This window comes from Pelobates fuscus, chromosome 10 (genome assembly GCF_036172605.1).
Source record: "Pelobates fuscus isolate aPelFus1 chromosome 10, aPelFus1.pri, whole genome shotgun sequence".
NCBI lineage: Eukaryota > Metazoa > Chordata > Amphibia > Anura > Pelobatidae > Pelobates > Pelobates fuscus.
In genome coordinates this window covers 128,601,552-128,618,757 of record NC_086326.1, presented here as the reverse complement: position 1 = coordinate 128,618,757, position 17,206 = coordinate 128,601,552, and the positions used below count along the sequence as shown (strand labels likewise).

The following is a 17,206-nucleotide window of genomic DNA, read 5'->3' as shown; positions in this document are numbered from 1 at the left end:
GTTCTCAATGGGGTTCAGATCAGGTGAACAAGGAGGCCATGTCATTAGATTTTCTTCTTTTATACCCTTTCTTGCCAGCCACGCTGTGGAGTACTTGGACGCGTGTGATGGAGCATTGTCCTGCATTAAAATCATGTTTTTCTTGAAGGATGCAGACTTCTTCCTGTACCACTGCTTGAAGAAGGTGTCTTCCAGAAACTGGCAGTAGGACTGGGAGTTGAGCTTGACTCCATCCTCAACCCGAAAAGGCCCCACAAGCTCATCTTTGATGATACCAGCCCAAACCAGTACTCCACCTCCACCTTGCTGGCGTCTGAGTCGGACTGGAGCTCTCTGCCCTTTACCAATCCATCGATCTGGCCCATCAAGACTCACTCTCATTTCATCAGTCCATAAAACCTTAGAAAAATCAGTCTTGAGATATTTCTTGGCCCAGTCTTGATGTTTCAGCTTGTGTGTCTTGTTTAGTGGTGGTCGTCTTTCAGCCTTTCTTACCTTGGCCATGTCTCTGAGTATTGCACACCTTGTGCATTTGGGCACTCCAGTGATGTTGCAGCTCTGAAATATGGCCAAACTGGTGGCAAGTGGCATCTTGGCAGCTGCACGCTTGACTTTTCTCAGTTCATGGGCAGTTATTTTGCGCCTTGGTTTCTCCACACGCTTCTTGTGACCCTGTTGACTATTTTGAATGAAACGCTTGATTGTTCGATGATCACGCTTCAGAAGCTTTGCAATTTTAAGAGTGCTGCATCCCTCTGCAAGATTTCTCACTATTTTTGACTTTTCTGAGCCTGTCAAGTCCTTCTTTTGACCCATTTTGCCAAAGAAAAGGAAGTTGCCTAATAATTATGCACACCTGATATAGGGTGTTGATGTCATTAGACCACACCCCTTCTCATTACAGAGATGCACATCACCTAATATGCTTAATTGGTAGTAGGCTTTCGAGCCTATACAGCTTGGAGTAAGACAACATGCATAAAGAGGATGATGTGGTCAAAATACTCATTTGCCTAATAATTCTGCACTCCCTGTAGTGTTAGATGCCCTTATGAATACAATAAAATAAACATGCTTAACTGGTATAAAACAGAAAACAAGCTTCAGCAGGACGGTTATATGCTATAGTAGCACACTAGCTATAAGATAGACATAGTTAAACAGATTAAGTTAGCTGTAGTTTCAGGCAGTGCTGTGTCATGTTGCTAGCATGCTAGTAGACCCCATAGGGACAGGCTGAGTGAGGGAGCGAGGGTTCATAGCAAGATAAAAACAGGAGATATAACGGGCAGAGTCACAGACATGAGGGAGTGCACAGATGGGTACTGTGTTTGCAGACTTCAAACAGTCAACACCCGAGGCTGTAAAATGGGAGCTGGAATGCGTCCATTGTGGCAAGGGGAGAGGGGGGGGGAGAATTTCAGCTGGGTCCGATGGGCTTACCCAGCGTTTGGGTTCCCCTTCAGCCCATGCCCAATAGAGGGAGAAGTGTTAGGAGTGCTTGGTTCTGCTTCTGGGTGCAGCAGTCGGCCCGGCATCTGCGGTGAGAGCCTCCTGTGTGGTCTCCTCGCCCGCCCCGGCCTCCAGTGCACTCCCAGTCACCCAAGCCATCATCTCCGACGAATGTCGCCGCCCGGGCTCGAGGTCCACCAGTATTTTGCCTTCTCCTGTTTATAGTAGTTGTGGCGAAACCAACTTCGCCACTGTGAACTGGAGAAGCCTGGTTGCTCGCCTGCTGCCTTTAGATTATGGACCGGCAGCTAAAGGGTTAATTTTGCTGTGCAGAAGGGTCTATTTCTCCCTTTCTGCACAGCAGAACAAACAGCCGTTTACCAACCTACCGAACAAACAGCCGTTTACCAACCTCCCCTGAGCCGTGGGAAGCCGGCCGGCGCTGTTAATGGGCCACCCAGAAGCTGGAGTGTGCCTCCAATTTACCTCCCTGAAGCTGCGGTTAACCGCAGCTTAATTGAATGTTACTGGGTGGCCGCTGTTACACTTAGCGGCCGCTAGGTGGCGGTGTTCTGGAGCTCCCTGAGCAGCCAGCGCTTTTCTGCCCGGCTTTCATGCACCAAAATCGGACACTTTTACGTGCAGGCACCGCTTAACCTCCAGCCCCTGGTTCTAATTCGTATGGATTTGGTGAATGCAGGGAAATTCGGTATTTTATGTTTTATGTGAATGTTTTAACCCAGATAGCAATGCCATGGAGCCTGTTCGTATAATTAAAGACTTTAGCTCCATGGCAATTAAACTGTATTCGGGTGGTCTGGGTGCCATTCACCTAATAATGTGCACCCAGACCTGAGCTATCTGGGGATGTGTTACATGTCTGTGTTTTATGTATAAAATGTGTCTTTATGTATTTTAAAGTGATAGTCTGTTTCTGTGTCACGGCGGAATACCTGCAGTTCCTGGCAGACCGAGCCAGGGGTATCGTCCGCCCTCCCCAGCTGCAGAGTGCGTTCCGGAGAGCCGGAGGTGCCGGCCTTCTGCCCCAGCAGCAGTGTGTGTCCCAGGGAGCCGAAGGTGCAGTCCTTCCTCCCCAGTGACAGTGTGTAACCCAGGAAGCTGATGGTGTCGTCCGTCCTCCCCAGCGGCAGTGTGTACCCCAGGGAGCTGATGGTGTCGTCCGTCCTCCCCAGTGGCAGTGTGTACCCCAGGGAGCTGATGGTGTCGTCCGTCCTCCCCAGTGGCAGTGTGTATCCCAGGGAGCTGAAGGTGCCGTCCTTCCTCCCCAGCGGCAGTGTACACCCCAGGGAGCTGAAGGTGCCGTCCTTCCTCCCCAGCGACTGAGTGTCCTGCAGGGAACAGAGACCGTCAGTCTCGCACCCCAGCAGCAGGACAAGAGAATGAAACGGGAGACAGCTGGTCCCCCTTTCCACCAGCAGAGAGAGTGCCAGGGAGAGGAGCCTGCTAACGCCTCTCCCCAGCGGCAGTTTACCGTCCAGAGAGAGGAGCTTGTTACACCCTCTCTCCAGCGGCAGCCTAACCCACCAAGGGGGGATGTTAAGCCCCACAACTGTGCAGATGGGACCGTAGTCTCTGCACTTACAGCACAAGGGGTAGGGACAGTCGGTCCTGTCCCCCAGCCACAGAGCGATGTATCCAAAGGGGAGACAGTCGGTCTCCCCCTTCGGCAGCCGAGCTATGCACCTAAAGGGGAGACAGTCAGTCTCCAGCAACCAGGCTCCAACCAGACTACTCCCGTGGTAGTGCTGGCACCAGGACAAAGTACCGCTGGTCTCTGCCCCCTCAGCAACCCACCAAGGCAGCCTACCAGTCCCCCACACAGCCGTGGTGAGGCACCTGGACATGGAAAAGATTCTCCTCTACCCAGGTGTAGTAACCGTTTATTGTGGGTGGGCTGTACTGCTGTTTCTGTCTTGTGGGTGGGCTGCTGGACTAACAAGGGCACTGACCGGCAGGAGGTCAGGTACCCTGTTAGTCTAATTGGTAAAGGGGAGAATTGTGGCGAAACCAACTTCGCCACTGTGAACTGGAGAAGCCTGGTTGCTCGCCTGCTGCCTTTAGATTTTGGACCGGCAGCTAAAGGGTTAATTTTGCTGTGCAGAAGGATCTATTTCTCCCTTTCTGCACAGCAGTTCGGTAGATTCCATCTACCGAACAAACAGCCGTTTACCAACCTCCCCAGAGCCGTGGGAAGCCGTCCGGCGCTGTTAATGGGCCACCCAGAAGCTGGAGTGTGCCTCTAATTTACCTCCCTGAAGCTGCGGTTAACCGCAGCTTAATTGAATGTTACTGGGTGGCCGCTGTTACACTTAGCGGCCGCTAGGTGGCGGTGTTCTGGAGCTCCCCGGGCAGCCAGCGCTTTTCTGCCCGGCTTTCATGCACCAAAATCGGACCCTTTTACGTGCAGGCACCGCTGAACCTCCAGCCCCTGGTTCTAATTCGTATGGATTTGGTGAATGCAGGGAAATTCGGTATTTTATGTTTTATGTGAATGTTTTAACCCAGATAGCAATGCCATGGAGCCTGTTCGTATAATTAAAGACTTTAGCTCCATGGCAATTAAACTGTATTCGGGTGGTCTGGGTGCCATTCACCTAATAATGTGCACTCAGACCTGAGCTATCTGGGGATGTGTTACATGTCTGTGTTTTATGTATAAAATGTGTCTTTATGTATTTTAAAGTGATAGTCTGTTTCTGTGTCACCACGTGTATAATGGAGTCTTGCCTTTGTCCTGGGAGATAATTGAATTACTTCATTAATTATCTCCAGGACAGAGAGGAGGAAGCCAGGATGCATTGTGGGAAAGTATTGTGGCTGTATGTACTAAAGTGATACATGTCTGTCTGCTGTTTCAGTCTTCCATTTGGTCCCTTAGGGGAGTGTCCACCAAGTGGGAGACCTGCATAAATACTGGGCAGGTAGCCCTCCGTAAACCAGATTCTGCTTGACCCTCAAACCAATGTGTCGTCTCGTTTTTGGGGAACTGGATTGTATGCTGACTGCCAGGAGTGTAAGCGGATTGTATGCTTTTCCTGTTCGGCTGATTCCAGGGTTCGTGTGTTTCCAGTTCAGGAGTTGGTGAATTCGTACAGTTTGGAATTCGGGAGATTGGTGATTGCTCTACCTGCTGGTCTATGAAAAAGGGGATTATCGCCTAAACGATTTTTATCCCCTTTTGAGCAAAACGGTCCGTTACAGTAGTGATGTGGAAATTTTGCTTGAGTGTTTCGTGGTACGGAGTTGGTCTGGCCCTGTGGCTTGGAGGTTTTTGACGGGTCATTCTCCGTCTTCTTCCCGCCCTCCAGGCCACACCATTTCCCTGCTCGGGTGCTCCAGGCTGCTTTGTGGGTGCGTGTGGGGTAGTGGTTGGCAGGGCCACCTCTTCGATGCCCTCACGGGGGATTAGTTTGGCCCAGAAGGCAGCGAATATACGGTCGAGCCTCTCCTCCAGAGGGGGCAGCGGGGAGGTAAACCGTTCTTGATCAAGTGATTCTATTTATGTAAGTAAAGGTGAAAATATGGCGTTACCCATAGCATTTGTTAATGCAGGTTAACCCCTTAAGGAATACTTCTGGAATAAAAGGGAATCATGACATGTCACACATGTCATGTGTCCTTAAGGGGTTAAACAGTGGAACCAGTGAGATGTGGGGGAATTAGCTGGAAAGCTAAAGTTGCTTATACGTTCATCTATCTAGTGTTTTGTTGAGAAACTATCCCGCAAGATCTCGAAAATTGGCCAACCATAAACTTTTTGCAGCATCTTTGTTGAAAATAGTGCAAATATATATTATCTAAAGCAGAAAGACATACACTCCTTTTACCGGCATCATGGATTGAACTAATACGATTAGAAAACCAAACTCGTCACATTCTTATTTTTTTATCAAATCTGTATATACTGCCTCCCTAGAGCTGCTTTAGTAAAGGAATTCACAGTGCTTCAAAAACATGTAAGTGTCTGATCGGAGTCTTTTGACAGAACCAGAATCATTCTTGGGATCTCTTCTTCGACTGTGTTTTGTAGGCCAGTGACCCTTAGCGGAAAAAGTGACGTGGGATGGTTTGACGTGGACAGTTAGAGTTCCACCAGTTCATGTGCTGATGTGAGATTGATGGATGTGACTGTCCAGGCTGTGTGTTACAAGCAATTGAAGTGTGATATGGAACATGAAGGGCTTCTCTCTGGGTTAGACAGAGAGAAATAGCTTTGTTTTCTGGTTTTTGTTTTGTATTTTTCTTTCCTTTTCAGTTTTGTACCTACTGATATAAATTTACAATAAATGCTGTATTAATTTTGAAATGTTATACTAATAGTTTTGACGCATTTTCCATGTATTGCCCTTAATTACTGTTGCACTCAGCAGACTAAATGGACAGCAGAAGTTTTCTGGCCAACCTAATGGATACATTTGTAGAGCAGAATATTTTTGTTTTGTAATTAACACTTTCTCATGTGTCGTCTGTATGAGAATAGCTCAGACAAACAAGGTCATGAGGTTGTTTCGAGCGTCACAGTGAACAGATTAAAGCTACAAGGATGTGCGTAATATAGTTTACAAGAGATAACTGGGAATTATAGTACATACTGATATGTTTGTTAGAGATGTGGCTGTGGTTATTGCTGAAATATCCAGAAGTGTGTTTTTGCAACAGTCTGTTTTGATTTCTTTTATGTAAAGGGATACTATAGTCACCAGAACAACTACAGCTTAATGTATTCTGGCGAGTATTGTCAGTCCTTGCTGGCTTTTTGCAGTAAACATTGTCTTTTCAGAGAAAATGCAGTGTTCACAATTACAGCCTAGGGATACTTCCACTAGTCACTCCTCAGATAGCTACTAGGGGTGCTTCCTGGGGCAGTGCTGCACATTGTGCAGCACTGCCCCAGGAAGCACCTCTAGTAGCCAATGCCTCTGTGAGGAGATGCTAATTGCCCGTGGTGGTGTTTTGCTCCGTCTCCTGCCTCATCTCCTTGGCAATCTCAGCCAATCCAATGCTTTCCTGTGGGAAATGATGGTGATTGGATGAGATCATCACTTCTGATGATGTCAACCAAGGAGGCAGATCAGGAGCAGAGCCAGCACCAGCAGACTGGAATAAAGGTAAGATTTTACTGTATTAAAGGGGGCTCGACCTTGTTTTTAACACTACAGGGTCACTAATATATGTTTGTGTTCCTGATCCTATAGTGTTCCTTTTAATATCATGTGGATATATTATATTGGTAAGACCAGATTGTTTTAATTCTATTATAAATATAATACAATTTATGTTCACTTTGAAGGCTATTGTTCTACTTATTCAAGTGGATGATTTGTAAACTGTTTTAATAGGTGGACTTTGCCAACCGTTATGTTGGAGGAGGTGTTACTGGCTCAGGTCTTGTTCAAGAAGAAATACGCTTCATCATCAACCCTGAATTGATAATCTCACGCCTCTTTACTGAATCATTGGACGCCAATGAATGCCTTATTATTACAGGTTAGTAGGCATACTCTAGGTTAACGTTTAACAAGGCTTTACCAGCAGCTATACACTCTGTACATAGACATCCAGAACATTGACTTGATTGTTTTGAGTATATAAATATGCCTGCTGTTTAACACATCTTTAGATACATGATACTCTATAGCATGCAAGTGATTTGTTGCCAGTTAAAGTCCCACAGACAGCTGTTTAATGCTTACTGTGTGGGTTTGTTTTGTTTACTATGCATTGAATGCTGGTTCATAAATAAAGAATCTCTTGGCATCATTTTGTTATAAAAGGTAATAACATGTCTCCAGGTTACAGAGCTTAATGTGTATATAAAAATATGAGCAGGTTTGTGTAATTTTAATGAAAGAAAATCAAATAAAAATCAAAGTGTGTTTTGTGAAAAGTTTACTTTGGGACTAAAATGAACTGGGTGTAGAGATTAAATAATTCCTAGTTACTTTGCGTTTAAGAAAGCTATGCTCAATAACACAACACATTACAAATACTATCCCAACATTCTTTCTGTATCTTTCCTGTTTGTTCTTGCTTTGTATGTCATGTCTCTGGCCTGTTTGATTATCATATGGACCACCTCAAGAGGGTGTTCAGAGTTGTGTCAGGGTCATGTGATGCACATCAGTCCCTTTTTCATGTAGGGGTCATGTGACATGTTATGTGTTATAAAATTGCATGACATTGTGACCTTGGCCCTCATGAAATTGAACCACCCAAGACTTTTGGCACCAATTGTCTGTTTGTCCTAAAGTACATTAAAGGACCACTATAGGCACACAGACCACTTCAGCTTAATGAAGTGGTCTGGGTGCCTGGTCCATCTAGCCATTAACCCTTTTTTCTATAAACATAGCGGTTTCAGAGAAACTGCTATGTTTATGTTTGGGTTTATCCAGCCTCTAGTGGCTGTCTCATTGACAGCCGCTAGAGGGCTTCCGCGCTTCTCACTGTGAAAATCACAGTGAGAAGACGCCAGCGTCCATAGGAAAGCATTGTGAATGCTTTCCTATGAGACTGGCTGAATGCGCGTCGGCTCTTGCCGCGCATGCGCATTCAGCCGGAGAGGAGGAGGAGGAGGAGAGCTCCCCGCCCGGCGCTGGAGAAAGGTACACTTTAACCCCTTCCTCTCTATCCAGCCCAGCGGGAGACCCTGAGGGTGAGGGCACCCTCAGGGCACTATAGTGCCAGGAAAACGAGTTTGTTTTCCTGGCACTATAGTGGTCCTTTAAGAAAAGATCAAAATGGTCACATTTAAATAAGCATTATTTTAAGCTTTTGTCCACTCTGCATTTTTTTTTAACTACAGTTATTTTCCCAATCCACTTTAGTTTATTACAGTGTCTGCTAATGAATTACATTGATATGATGTTCTGTTCCATTAACGGAAATGGCCATTTCATCATCCTTGTTATCCTTGCTGGCTGTCTTCCAAGTCCCATCTCTGGCCATGCCCTCCCATATGGCACACACTCTTTCCCCAATAAATTACATTCCTTACGACAAGGGCTTCGTGACTCAAGTCTAATGGATGTAACTATACAGGTTTAATTTGCACAAGAGCTTGAGAAATTGAAACAAAATTAAGTTTGCTGTGATTTTTGCTGCATCTGCTTAGCTTCAGATTTGTAATGGTTATTACAAGAGTCAGGTTTTTTATTTTTATTTTTGTTTATACAAATAAAAATATCTAGGCTGAAGTCTCCGCAATTCTTGTATCCATTGTAAAATTCAGCAATTCTCATATAAATTGTAAAATATACAACGGTTAAAAACTAAATAAAAAAAACACAATGCTCCCTCTACACAAACTGTTTTCTATGTTTTGTGCTTAAGTAACATAAAGTCTTTTTACTCTTAGATATCCTTATTTAAACACTTTTATTAGTGACATGTTTTGGTTGCATAGATTTTTCAACAGCTAAGCCAGTAAGCACTAGAATTAATTAATATCAAATTTACATTTAGCTATGGGTTCTGCATGCATGTCTGACTGAATTCCTGTTTTTTAGAGGATAATAGAGCAAAAAACAAGCTGCAAGAGCGTACTGAGAATGGGCAACAGCTTAAATAGCCTGCCCTTCAGTGTGTCCCCACTCAGATCGCAAGCTGGCTTTAGCTCATTTTGTGCCATTTCAAAGAGAACCAGGCCATTTGCATATCAGACTGACACTAGAAAGAGAACAGCCCCAGACGGTCATTTCAACCTTGTTTGGTATCGTCAGTGGGGTATAGGCGATATCCCTTTAGGCACTATGAGCAAGGAGCCCATGTCTGGATTATCCTTACACCCCTTTTTTCCTCTCCCTAAGTTGAAAGGGTAGCACAAGGTGAGCTAAAATCAGCTTGAGATCTGAGCGGGGAACTAAAGATAATTTATTCATAAATAATTGTATCATAAAGATATAAAATATATTCTATAAAAAGGCTATGAAAACACATGTATGCAACTTCCTACTGTATTCAAATACAAATCATATATATATATATATATATATATATATATATATATATATATATATAATGTAATTCTTCTTGTCCATTCTATGTGCGTGTTGTATGACCGAAATAAGACAGTAATGTAAATGTATTGTAACACTAGGTACTTTGCTATTACATGTAGCAATTAAAAGGGCCCTTTTCATTAAAATGTTTAAACTATTTAATTCATGAACAAAAAAAGTGTCAGTTACCTCTAAAGTATATTTGTTTAGAAAAAAAGTTTTCTCTTTCTAAAGGGATCAACCATGCACCCCACAGGTTGAGTTCCGTAGCTTGGTCAGGTTATAGATTTTTAATTTTATTTTTTAATTAGATTTGCTCATAGGACCACTGTTTTGGCCCCTACAATCTATAGAGTTTCACTTTTGCTCCATTGAAGTGATGCTTCATCCACCAAAAACCCTGTTGGCTTTAATGTTAACAATTTGATGGTCTCAAACGGTCTCTAGCCATTGACCACTCTAGCAAACAAATCATTTGCCCAGACAAGTGTGTCTTGGACACTGTCGTCCTGTGAGAGGATTCTCAGTGATGGCTGAAAACCGTAGCTTATTGTAACAATGGTTGCACAGTAAAAATCTGTGAATACATACACAGTAACCTAGTCATCTAGGCTAAAAGAAAGACTCCAGGCCATGAACTTCAACAGTCTAGACATCTGTTTCTGTGGTTGATCTAATCAAAACCTAGTCTGAAACTATTGCCAATGTGCCACAAACGGGCCACAAATTGGCAGTCCGCTTTCTCCTTAAATCAACATGCTGTTACCCACCTACATTAGTTATTGGACCCTGTAATGTCACCTTAATTAAATAAAATATCCAGACCTTTTTTTTTTTTCTTTTAAAGGTCTCTACAGAATTTGTAGTGCAGATTATCTCCTGCAGTCCACCCAGCATATCCCCGCTCCTCTGAATTAATTATCTACAGAAGGGCATTGATACAAATCATATTAATTTTACAGACTTGAAATCTTTTCCTACTACCACGTTTAAAAAAAATAAAAATAATTGAAATTGGAAAGGCACCCAGAGTGCATTACTGATGTCCTTTTATTATACAAATGTGTGTGTGCTCATATAACTGATTTATACCTTAACATAATGTTCTGATGACTTGCTGCTGAATTTTTTTGGCTAGTGAAATTATGATATATTTATTTGGGTGAGGTCGAATAGGGTTTATGTTAGAATGAATCATTATGATTTTTCACTTTGCAAATGTTCGTTATCTTGGAGTGTGATCGGTTTAATAAATTTACTTGACTTCTGTGCAGGCACCGAGCAATACAGTGAGTATAGCGGATATGCTGAAACCTACAAGTGGGGAGGAAGCCACGAGGATGAGGCGCCACGGTAAGATGGATACTTTCTCTGTCCCAGCATTTCTGAGTGCTTCATCAACGTGATCTCATTCCAAATAGTAGATACGCGGGCTGGGTGAATAGTTAGTGCAATGGCTGACTCTCCCAACCTACAATTCCTAGCTTACCTAATGATATTGAATTAGCCAAGCTATGATTAAAGCTTAGTTAAATACTTTTTTTGTTTTTTCCCAAATCCCCACTTTTTGTCTATGTTTTGCAATTCAGTTTTCAGGTCACTATTCTTTTTTTGGTGAATAAGGTATCTAGTTTTTTTTTTACAATGTTACTAGCATGTGGTACTTATTTGAATTGTTGGCATATTCTGCTTTTCACTGGTGCAGTGTTTAATGCCATTTAAATATTTGTTAAAGACCGAGTGAGTAAAACGTTTTCAGGTAAGATGTGGTGCGTTAATATATTAGATTTGAAGTAAGGGACTAGGTACATTTCAAGATGAGTTGGCGAGAAGGGAGGCCAGGATTCTCATTATACCACAAAGTGACATTGCACTTAATTATTGCAGAGGGGTATTGCATGTGTATCGTTTTATCTGCAGTGTTCATTCAGAATGTAACTTTATTTACCAATACCAAAATTCTCAAATGTTCCTGGAATTAGATTAACAGTCTACAGTGCATTCCATCGCAAATATCTCTCTGATCATTCTAACGCCAGTTGTTTCCCCACACAGAGATGATTGGGAAAGACGGACTACAGAAATTGTGGCCATTGATGCGTTACACTTCAGGAGCCATATCGAACAGTTTGCCCCAGAGAAGATAACCCGAGAGTTAAATAAGGCATGCGACTAATTTGATTTGTTCTTTCTTTGAGGGTAGCAGAAACATGATGTATTTAGAGGGAAGCTGGTACTTTAATCGGTGACACACATTGTAAAAGAATTAGTTAATGATAAACATTTTGTGTTTTATTTACATTGGAGCACTGGTTATATGCAGCCACATACTTCCTGCTAATGCTCTGGGGTGTAGTTTTGTTTTATCATTTAGCTATATCGGTTTACTGCCTTTTCATTGTTCTGGTAAAATATTTCTCTGCAGGGTTGTTCATAAAAACAAAAACATTTCTCATCAGTGGGAGTTTACAGTAACATTTTAAAACTGTTTAGCAAAGATACATTTTGTTTTGACAGCTTTCACTCCATTCATACGTTTTCACTGGTCATGGAGAAAACAAAACACTGAGTTAGGAAGAAAGGTAGGCAGGCAAGAGATTAATTTAAGAAGCTTTCTTGACGGCTTACTTGAGAGTACAGACTCCTCTGCTATAAATACATCTTGAATCAGCCACGGGTATTTAGTCATTCATACCACTTAAATGTGATGCCTGAATTGAACCCTTTGCTCGGATGCAGAAAGGTTTGAGAATGGATTGCTTTGCTCCAGAGTTAACAAGACTCCCATTTTGTTAAATGTATTCTTTCCTGGAACAAGCAATCTGTCTGGGGAACAGTTACCAACGCATGAAAGGCACAGACTGTTTACTACTTTAAAAAATTACCTAATTTTTGTTTATGTTGATGACAAATGTATTTTATGAAGGACAGTAAATTGCCAACATTTGTTTTATGGTATCATTAATTTGATTTCCGATTTTTGGTTTTGCACTTATTTCATAGAATATTTGCCACCTTACAAAAGGCCTACTTCTTGAGCTAGCAATCTTGGTCTCTATAACCATGTGTGGTGATTTTGGTTTAAATCTTGAGACTTGATGTAACTTCAACAGAATAATAGAAACATTATAATGAGAATGAAGAACCCTTAGTATTTTGTAGATTTGGTGCACGTGATGTAGCATCTCGGTTTATTTTAACAATTTTCTGCAAAGAGAATTAATATGTCCAAATAGACCAATTCTTGAAGACCAGATCCAAAATACAAAACAAATTCCCTTTGCATATAACTTCTACAAACACCATATATGCATTTTGATATAGCTTATGCCTTACGCTTAGATGTAGCTGTTATTTTAGTCACACTGAGCAACTAATCCATGTCTCTTACTTGCAGGGTTAAAGGATCACTATAGGGTCAGGAACACAAACATGTATTCCTGACCCTATAGTGTTAAAACCACCATCTGGGCCCCTCGTGCCTCCATAAATATTGAAAGATCTTGCTGTATTCAAGCCTGAAGCTGTAGATCTGCATGCTTTTTGTCTCAGGAAAAACAAGCCGTCTGCTGACATCATCAGAAGTGGTAGCCTGATCCAATCACAATGCTTCCCCATGGGATTGGCTGAGACTGACAAGGAGGCAGATCAGGGGCAGAGTCAGCATGATTCAAACACAGCCCTGGCCAATCAGCATCTCCTCATAGAGATGAATTAAATCAATGAATCTCTATGAGGAAAGTTCAGTGTCTGCATGCAGAGGGAGGAGATACTGAATGTTTAGATGCATTTTAGGCAGCCATGACCCAGGAAGGGTTTCTAACAGCCATCCGAGGAGTGGCCAGTGAAGTTATCACCAGGCTGTAATGTAAACACTGCATTTTCTCTGAAAAGACCGTGTTTACAGCAAAAAGCCTGAAGGTAATGATTCTACTCACCAGAACAAATTCAAAAAGCTGTAGTTGTTCTGGTGACTATAGTGTCCCATTAAGGGGATAGGGGCAGTATACCCAGATCACCATGAAGCCCTCTGGGTGCCCATAGTTGTCCCTTTAATATTGAGCTATGAATACATACAGGATATAAAAAGAAAGCTATTTTTGTCCTTTAAAAATCAATGTATAACATGTATAGAGGCACTTAAAGAGAAATCCTTAAATTACAATGGAACAAACAGTACAGATTCTAGGTTTTGGTTCAGAACTTGTACAGTTAACTAGGTCCTCGAGCGGTTAAGCATGTCTGGTTATTTTGTGCAATTTAAGTGCCCTTAACCATTCTAAGCTTAGTTCACTGGTTATTTTGGTTACTTACAACTTAAGTACATCGTCATTAGTTACAAAACCTACCAGGTGAAGTGTCTATTTCCTGTGAATGTTTGTCTTTCTATTACTGGAATGAAAATCAGATAAAGAATCTGCAATAAATGGGAAATATATTTACGTATTTAAAAAAATCTTGATATTCATGCACTACATTCTTATATTATTAATATAAAAAAACTGAAGTAAGTGCGTGCTTTCAGAAATTATTTTTTTCCTTCCCAAACCCAGGCCTACTGTGGATTTTTCCGAGCAGATATCCCACCAGAGAATTTATCTGCAGTGGCTACTGGAAACTGGGGTTGTGGTGCATTTGGAGGCGATCCCAGATTAAAAGGTATGCAGAACGTCCGTTGACTCCATGCCAAGTGTACGAACATCATTTATGTCCTTTCTTTTCCATACTCTGCAAAATAAAAAACTACTTGACTCATCCAATGCACATATGTAATCTATAGCCCTAATGTGGAACTTCAATCTATGATGCTATCTTTATTACAGTGCAACTGATTATATATTTATATACACCACTTAAAGGAACACTATAGTATCAGGAGTACAAAAATGTATAACACTTTAGTAGCTGTTTAGATGTGCCCTTCCTTTCACATGCATGAAAAACATGATCTTTACTTCCCTTTCTGCTTTGCTGTCTCTGCAGCTGCCCTACCTTCTTGGCTGAGATAATTAATCTTGATGATCTTAGCCAATCCACTGCTTCCTCATAGGGACGCTAGTGCGCATGGATGGCAACATGCAGTGCTGCGCCAATTAAATCCGCTAAGAATCGCATTTTATTGAGAACAGAGGTTGACTTTGTTTACAGTTGGAAGCTCCTAGTTGGCTGTCACTAAAGACTTTTTTTTTTCCCTTCACGTTGCAGATTCAAAACTACAGGGCAAATAGCACCCAGACAACTTCATGGAGATGAAGAGGTCTGGGTGCCTTTAGTTGCCCTTTAATAATTGTGAAAAACAATATAGCAACTCCCCTAGCATTTCGGCACCTGGTTTCACATCTTTTTCATTATTTTCTTCTAGACTTGCATTGCAGTGTGCTTTGTTACCTAGTTGTGCTTCCAGTAGTGAATGTACTTCTTTTGCACACGTGGGGAAATTTGATACAACTAGTATAACCTTTCCAGTCCAGTCCTCTTTTACTCTGTTTTCTATCGAGCTGGTTTGTTTGGTAAAAGCCAAAGGATTATTTTAACCTATCATGGCTTTTGATGAACTGTTTACCATAATGTTTAATCTTAACAATGTGTGCATCTGTCTCCTGTGATTGCTCTCCATAGTTATGTAGCAGTCGGGCAATTAAAGGAATAGGTGCACCTGTGTTCAGTTCATAATGAAACACAAAGCTAAAAGAGAACCTCAATATAATAAAATCCCTTTTCTTAACATCAGGGAACACATCTGCTCCACTGCAGACATAAACCTCCTAGAGTCCCAGACTATCTATGATGGATATGATGAGGTCATAGTGGTTCATGGCTCCTGGTACGCGCAGCTCGGGACCTGCGATCTCACTCTGCAAATAACTGTTAAATGAATAATTATCCACTAGAAGAAGTAAACAAATTTCAAAAAGGCAAAATATATATATTTTTTCAATTCATGTTTTCCCTTTATCAAGCTGTCTTATGTGATATATTGATGGGACTGAACTGTCCATAGGAACAGACACATTCAAAGTAACAAAGCAGCTCTAAGCACATCGCTCTGCAAATTGAGTGCTTTTCCAGAATGTCCGTGGAGGCAACACTGTCTGAAACTGACAATGAGAATCACTTGCAATATCCACAAAACCAGATTTGTTAGTAACCATTAGGAAGTGATCTAATCGGTTTAGGAGGAAATAAAGTAGCCAAGAATACTGGATAATTTTGCTTATATTTCAATAGTTACCACTGTTCTAGTGATGGTTGTCGGTTACAAAGAGTGTCTGACAGTCTTTAAAATATGAGTCCGGTAAAGAGGCATTGGGTGGACTCAAAGGTTGCAAGAAAATAAATGGTAAGACAGGAATAGATGTGTAACATTCTTATGGGTGTTGAATTAGTGGCTCTCCCATCCCCTTATATTATTTAAAACAAGTTTAGCAATGGAAATAAGGTAATAGTGTCAATGCAAATTTTAATAAATAGACTTGTTTATTTATAGCCACTTACAATCTGTATCATGAAGATTGTGTAATGAATTTGGTAGTTTTCTTTCTTCTGCCTTGTCTGTATCATTTTATTTTTCTATTTTTTTTACCTCTTACCGTTACAATTTGAAAGATAGGATTTACTGACATTAGGGATAAATTGTCTGAAGTAAGAGCTATGTATATAAAAATGTTGCTTCTCATTGAGGTGAAAGAATTGGGGTTTTATACCAAAGTGAAATCACTACATATTTTAATGAAAACCATTCCCAGATCAATAGCATTTTTGTAAGTTTCTCAGACCTTGAAGGAACAAACCGGTACATTGTTTCATGCAGATCAAAAATGATCCTAAATGTAGCATAAATACAATTTTCCTGCATAGTAAAACTGCATATTAAACGTTTGTTCCACAGAAGAGCTCCTTTATATTTTCTAAATAATCATAGCATTTTCCCCTCAAACAATTTGTCAAAATATGACATCCACATGACCTGCATGATGGTGGCACTGTTACACTTATCTCACCTCTTAGTCTGCATTCCAGCATACGCCTCACCTTCCCCTCCTACACACGTGGACCTCCCCATGACACCACCATGTTGGCTTAATTTAAAGCATCCACAAGATATGCTCACTAAAGGCATGACCATAGAAACTGCACAATAGTTGTGACAGAAAGCAGGGGTACCATGTATAAGAGTGTGCCTCTCCCCTTTTACTATGTTCTCGGCATTGGAGGCAATACCAGGCAATACCGAGATTTAACAGGTTCAGGGTTTTATCTTTATATGGTATTTGTTTGCTTTTTTTTTCTTAAAAAAAAAATCTCCTCTTTCAAATAAAACACAGCTGTGTGCAAAATGACAGGGACACGTTACAATATAAATCTCATCAAAACCGATTTCTGATCATTTTTAAGAGTGTAGAGGTGTTTTTAAAATCAAAAGTATATTTATGGGAGATTTAGGTTAGAGATCATACTTTAACTTTGCCAATAAGATGATGCGACCGCACTTTATAAAGGAAGCAGTAAATGAGATATCCCAGGGGAGGACTGAAAAATCAAAATGGATGAAGACTTCTCAAGGACTGCGTAGCAGCTAATAGTTGATCTATTCTTACCGTTGTCAAAAATGAAAAACCTCTACTTTGCTCAGAAGGTCAATGCTATAATTTGCCATATTTACTGACATAACACATTGGCCTGGACTTAATAAGCAAGTTTACATTTGAAACCGTTTTTCATGTGTATTCTAA

The 17,206-nt window shown here is 41.4% G+C and overlaps 1 protein-coding gene across 1 annotated transcript in view; it reads left to right on the top strand.

Annotated features, from left to right (window-relative positions):
• The window catches only part of PARG (poly(ADP-ribose) glycohydrolase), a 119,005-nt gene that overhangs the window by 87,100 nt on the left and 14,699 nt on the right, over window positions 1-17,206 (top strand). Inside the window, exons 13-16 of the mRNA XM_063435255.1 lie at window positions 6,813-6,960; window positions 10,748-10,826; window positions 11,529-11,637; window positions 14,027-14,132. Of these exons, the coding sequence (XP_063291325.1) occupies window positions 6,813-6,960; window positions 10,748-10,826; window positions 11,529-11,637; window positions 14,027-14,132 (442 nt within the window). The remainder of the gene's footprint in view (window positions 1-6,812; window positions 6,961-10,747; window positions 10,827-11,528; window positions 11,638-14,026; window positions 14,133-17,206) is intronic.